General features: G+C 66.6%; 1 protein-coding gene across 1 annotated transcript in view; it reads left to right on the forward strand.

Annotated features, from left to right (window-relative positions):
* Nucleotides 1-584: 584 nt before the first annotated feature.
* SMARCC2 (SWI/SNF related, matrix associated, actin dependent regulator of chromatin subfamily c member 2) overlaps nucleotides 585-4,969 on the forward strand; it is an 8,902-nt gene continuing 4,517 nt past the window's right edge. Inside the window, exons 1-16 of the mRNA XM_017838648.1 lie at nucleotides 585-728; nucleotides 871-990; nucleotides 1,938-2,023; nucleotides 2,334-2,415; nucleotides 2,493-2,585; nucleotides 2,682-2,751; nucleotides 2,855-2,924; nucleotides 3,023-3,098; nucleotides 3,182-3,313; nucleotides 3,406-3,521; nucleotides 3,627-3,751; nucleotides 3,861-3,920; nucleotides 3,997-4,034; nucleotides 4,266-4,396; nucleotides 4,473-4,544; nucleotides 4,622-4,735. Of these exons, the coding sequence (XP_017694137.1) occupies nucleotides 618-728; nucleotides 871-990; nucleotides 1,938-2,023; nucleotides 2,334-2,415; nucleotides 2,493-2,585; nucleotides 2,682-2,751; nucleotides 2,855-2,924; nucleotides 3,023-3,098; nucleotides 3,182-3,313; nucleotides 3,406-3,521; nucleotides 3,627-3,751; nucleotides 3,861-3,920; nucleotides 3,997-4,034; nucleotides 4,266-4,396; nucleotides 4,473-4,544; nucleotides 4,622-4,735 (1,496 nt within the window). The 5' untranslated portion in view covers nucleotides 585-617. The remainder of the gene's footprint in view (nucleotides 729-870; nucleotides 991-1,937; nucleotides 2,024-2,333; nucleotides 2,416-2,492; nucleotides 2,586-2,681; nucleotides 2,752-2,854; nucleotides 2,925-3,022; nucleotides 3,099-3,181; nucleotides 3,314-3,405; nucleotides 3,522-3,626; nucleotides 3,752-3,860; nucleotides 3,921-3,996; nucleotides 4,035-4,265; nucleotides 4,397-4,472; nucleotides 4,545-4,621; nucleotides 4,736-4,969) is intronic.

The raw sequence follows: 4,969 nt of genomic DNA on the forward strand, positions 1-4,969 counted from the left end.
AGGCCGTGATACCGGAACAGGGCCGTGGTACCGGAACAGGGCCGTGATACCGGAACAAGGCCGTGATACCGGAACAGGGCCGTGGTACCGGAACAAGGCCGCGGTACCGGAACAGGGCCGTGATACCGGAACAGGACCGGCGGTACCGGAGCGGGACTGGCAGTACCAGAACAGGGCCGCGGTACCGGAACAGGGCCGTGGTACCGGAACAGGGCCGTGATACCGTAACAGGGCCGCGGTACCGGAACAGGGCCGTGATACCGTAACAGGGCCGCGGTACCAGAGCGGGACCGGCAGTACCGGAACAGGGTCGTGATACCAGAACAGGACCGGTGATACCGGAACAAGGCCGTGGTACCGGAACAGGGCCGCGGTACCGGAACAGGGCCGGTGATACCGGAACAGGGCCGCGGTACCGGAGCGGGGCTGGCGGTACCGGAACAGGGCCGTGATACCGGAACAGGGCCGTGGTACCGGAACAAGGCCGCGGTACCGGAACAGGGCCGCGGTACCGGAGCGGGGCCGGCAGGGGGAGCGGCGGCAGCGGCGGTACCGGCGCGGGGCCCGCAGGGGGAGCCCGCGGGCGGGCGGAGGCGGCGCGGCCCGGCCCGCTCAAGATGGCGGTGCGGAAGAAGGACGGCGGCCCCAACGTCAAGTACTACGAGGCCTCGGACACCGTCAGCCAGTTCGACAACGTGCGGCTCTGGCTCGGCAAGAACTACAAGAAGGTAGGTGGGCGAGGGTGCGATGGGGCAGCGCCGCCGCCCCGCGCCGGGCCCGGCCTGTCACGGCGGCGCCGCCGCCATCGCCCCCCCCACACCCACCGCCGCCCCCGGGCCCCGCGGCCGCGCTGACCCCTCGCCCCCGCAGTACATCCAGGCCGAGCCCCCCACCAACAAGTCGCTGTCGAGCCTGGTGGTGCAGCTGCTGCAGTTCCAGGAGGAGGTGTTCGGGAAGCACGTCAGTAACGCGCCCCTCACCAAGCTGCCGGTGAGAGCCGCCGACACCGGGCATGGGGGGGACGCGGGGGGGACACCCGGGGGTCTGGGGACAAGGCCCTGAGCGGGGACGGTGCCCCAAAAGGGTGCAGGGATGGACCCCGATGGCCCTGGGACGGGGTCCTGGATATCCGGGGGGAAGCTCCAATGAAGGGGGGACAAGGACCTTGGCTCGGGACAGCACCCAAAGATGTGGGGACAGCACCCTGATAGCCAGGGCCAGCCCTCAGTACCCGGGGGACAGCATCCCAGTCCCCAGGGACAGCCCCAGCAAGCTGGGGACAAAGCCCTGATGGGCAGGGACAAGGTCCTGAGCAGGGACAGTGCCTGAAAGACGTGGGTACAAGACCCCAAAGACCTGGGGACAGGGCCCGGGACGGAGCCCCAGTGAGCTGGGGACAAGGGCCTGAGCGGGGACAGCACCCGAAGCCCCAGTGACCCCGTTCAGCATTGCAGTGACCTGGGGACAGCACTGACCACGGACAGCAGCCCTGGGACAGTGCCCTGGTCAGGGACACGCCCCGGTGTCCCGGGGACAGTGCCTGGGGACGCTGGGGCACCGTTCTGCTGGCAGCTGCCCCCAAGCAGCATCTGTGCCCCAAGGACCAGGGGACGCTGCCCCTGGGACCACAGGACAGCACCCCATGGCCCTGGGGACGGCGTCCCCACACAGGGACAGGTCCCCAGCTGGGGACAGTGCCCCAGCCCTGCAGGGACTGGGGCCATCCCAGCCCAAGGCACCTGGATGAGGGGATGGTGCCCTGACACAGGGGTGTCACCCCGATGGAGTGGCACCCAGACTTGGGGATGGGACCTCAGCGAGGGGATGGCACCCACACATGGGGGTGTCACCGTGATGAGGAGGTGTCACCCCAACAAGAGGGTGACACCCTGCCCAGCTCCCCCACCACCCCCCTGACCCAACTCCTCCCCTTCCAGATCAAATGCTTCCTGGATTTCAAGGCGGGGGGAGCCCTGTGCCACATCCTGGCAGCGGCCTATAAATTCAAGAGCGACCAAGGATGGTGAGCACCCACCTGCACCCATCGGGACGGGGGTCTTGGGTGGTTGGGGGGCCGTGAGGGGGTCCCAGGGGCAAGGGTGGGGGTCCCCTCCATGGGAACACCCTGGGGTGGCCTCGGGCAGGGGTGCACGGGGTGGGCTGGTTGTAGGGCTCCCACCTCCAGAGCAAACACGTGCTGGGCAGTGTCCCCCCTCCACGGACCCCTGATGGGGTTCAGGCGCGTGTCCCACCCCCACCCCCCCAAATTTTGGATGCTGACAAGGAGACCTGAGCTGTGGCTTTCATGAGAGTCGCTCTTTTCTTCCAATAAGGCGGCGTTTCGATTTCCAGAATCCCTCGCGGATGGACCGCAACGTGGAGATGTTCATGACCATCGAGAAATCCCTGGTGCAGGTAAGAGGCCCCATCCCTGACCCCCCCGGGCCCCCCTGTCCCCCTCCAACCTCACCAGTCTGCTCTCCACCCCCCAGAACAACTGCCTGGCCCGGCCCAACATCTTCCTGCACCAGGAGATTGAGCCCAAACTGCTGGGCAAGCTGAAGGACATCGTCAAGAGGCACCAGGTGGGTGGCAGCACTGGGGTGGGGGGCACGAGGGGGGGGTTCATCCAACACCTCATCCTGGTATTTAGCCCTGGATCCAACCCCTGGCTCTCGCAGGGCACCGTGACCGAGGACAAGAGCAACGCGTCCCACATTGTCTGCCCTGTCCCCGGGAACCTGGAGGAAGGTGGGTGTGAGGGAGGGGTTGGGGGGTCAGAGCTGTGCCTGGGATCACGGGAGGCTCCAGGGGGGCTGCAGGATCAGTGCCAGCCCCCCCGTGTCTCCCACAGAGGAGTGGGTCCGGCCGGTCATGAAGCGTGACAAGCAGGTGCTGCTGCACTGGGGCTACTACCCAGACAGGTGAGAGGGCCCAGGTGGGGGGGCTGAAACTTTGGGGAGCCCCCTGGCCCCCCAGAATCGCTGTGGGTGCCACTCTGACCCCCGTCCTTCACCTGCAGCTACGACACCTGGATCCCCGCCAGCGAGATCGAGGCGTCCGTGGAGGACGCCCCGACACCGGAGAAGCCTCGGAAGGTAACGGGGGTCCCCCGGGCTGGGGGAGCAGCTGCAGCCCCCTCCCCACCCCCGCCTGACACACCCCCACACCTGCCCAACAGGTCCATGCCAAGTGGATCCTGGACACGGACACCTTCAACGAGTGGATGAACGAGGAGGATTACGAGGTGACGGACGAGAAGAGCCCCGTCACCCGCAGGAAGAAGATCTCGGCCAAGACGCTGACGGACGAGGTCAGAGTGGGTGCAGAGCCCCCCGTAGAGGAGGTGCTGGGGGTCTTGTCCCACCCAGCTGAACCCAGTGCCATCCCCCATGTGCCTCCCAGGTGAACAGCCCCGACTCGGACCGGCGGGACAAGAAGGGGGGTAACTACAAGAAGCGGAAGCGCTCGCCCTCCCCGTCACCCACCCCTGAGGCCAAGAAGAAGAATGCGAAGAAGGGGTGAGCTGGGGCGGTCCAGGGAGGGGGTCTGGGCCCCACAGAGGCTGTGGGAGGCTGGTTCTGGGGTGGTGGTGACTGGGCATGGGGGGGTCTCTCCCTTCCCAGACCTTCCACCCCCTACAACAAATCCAAGCGCGGGCACCGCGAGGAGGAGCAGGAGGACCTGACAAAGGACATGGACGAGCCCTCGCCCGTCCCCAACGTGGAGGAGGTCACCCTGCCCAAAACAGGTCAGGGTGAGGACCAGAAGCCCCCCACAAGGTTCCCCCCTTGTGAACTGGACTGGGGTGGGGTGGGGGGTGTCCTGGGGGTGCTCAGTGCTGATTCCCTCCACCACAGTCAACACCAAGAAGGACTCGGAGTCAGCGCCCGTGAAGGGGGGCACCATGACAGACCTGGGTGAGTGAGGCACCGTGGCAGAGCCCCGGGACCCCCGGCCTGGCAGTGCCCAAAACCACCCCTCTCCTCCCTTCAGATGAGCAGGAAGATGAGAGCATGGAGACAGCTGGCAAGGTGAGTCCAGGGAAGGAGCACCATTGCTTGATGGTGTCACCTCTTTATCCCTCTTTCCTTGCCCCTCTTCTGGGTGCAAAAAGGCCCTTTTCTGGCCATCCCCTCACCCCTGGGGCTGCAGGCACCTTTGCCCCAGGCCATTGGCCTCATCTTGCTCTCGGTGAGGATGACAAAGGGCGCAGAAGGGGGGCCCAGGACCCCCTTGCCCATGCTGTGCTGGTCTGTGGGCAGGACGAGGAGGAGAACGGCACTGGGAGCAAGGGGGAGCAGGCCAAGAACCCCGACCTGCACGAGGACAACGTGACGGAGCAGACCCACCACATCATCATCCCCAGCTACGCCGCCTGGTTCGACTACAACAGGTACGGGGCTGGCTGAGGGTGAGGGCGGGGATGAGGAGGGTGTCCAGGCCACCCACCCGAGCGTCTCCTCTTGCAGCGTCCACGCCATCGAGCGCCGCGCCCTGCCCGAGTTCTTCAACGGCAAGAATAAATCCAAGACCCCCGAAATGTGAGCCCTGGCCCCCCATGCCACCCCCTATCACCCCCGGGGCCGTGCCCAGCGCTCACCCCCCTGCCCTCCCGCAGATACCTGGCCTACCGCAACTTCATGATCGACACGTACCGGCTGAACCCGCAGGAGTACCTCACCTCCACCGCCTGCCGCCGCAACCTGGCCGGCGACGTCTGTGCCATCATGCGGTGGGTGCGGGGCCGGGGGCGGGGGGGAGGTTTGGCACCCTCGTATTGGCAGGAGACCGGGGCCAGTGGGGCTGGGACCGGTGTGGCACCACGGTGCTGAACGGAGTCAGTGTGGCACCTGAGCACTGACGGGGTCAGTGTGGCACCTCAGCAGTGACGGGGTCAGTGTGGCACCTGAGCACTGATGGGGTCAGTGTGGCACCTCAGCACTGATGAGGGGTCAGTGTGGCACCT

Source organism: Lepidothrix coronata, unplaced genomic scaffold (genome assembly GCF_001604755.1).
Source record: "Lepidothrix coronata isolate B3197 unplaced genomic scaffold, Lepidothrix_coronata-1.0 Scaffold352, whole genome shotgun sequence".
NCBI classification, from domain to species: Eukaryota; Metazoa; Chordata; class Aves; order Passeriformes; family Pipridae; genus Lepidothrix; species Lepidothrix coronata.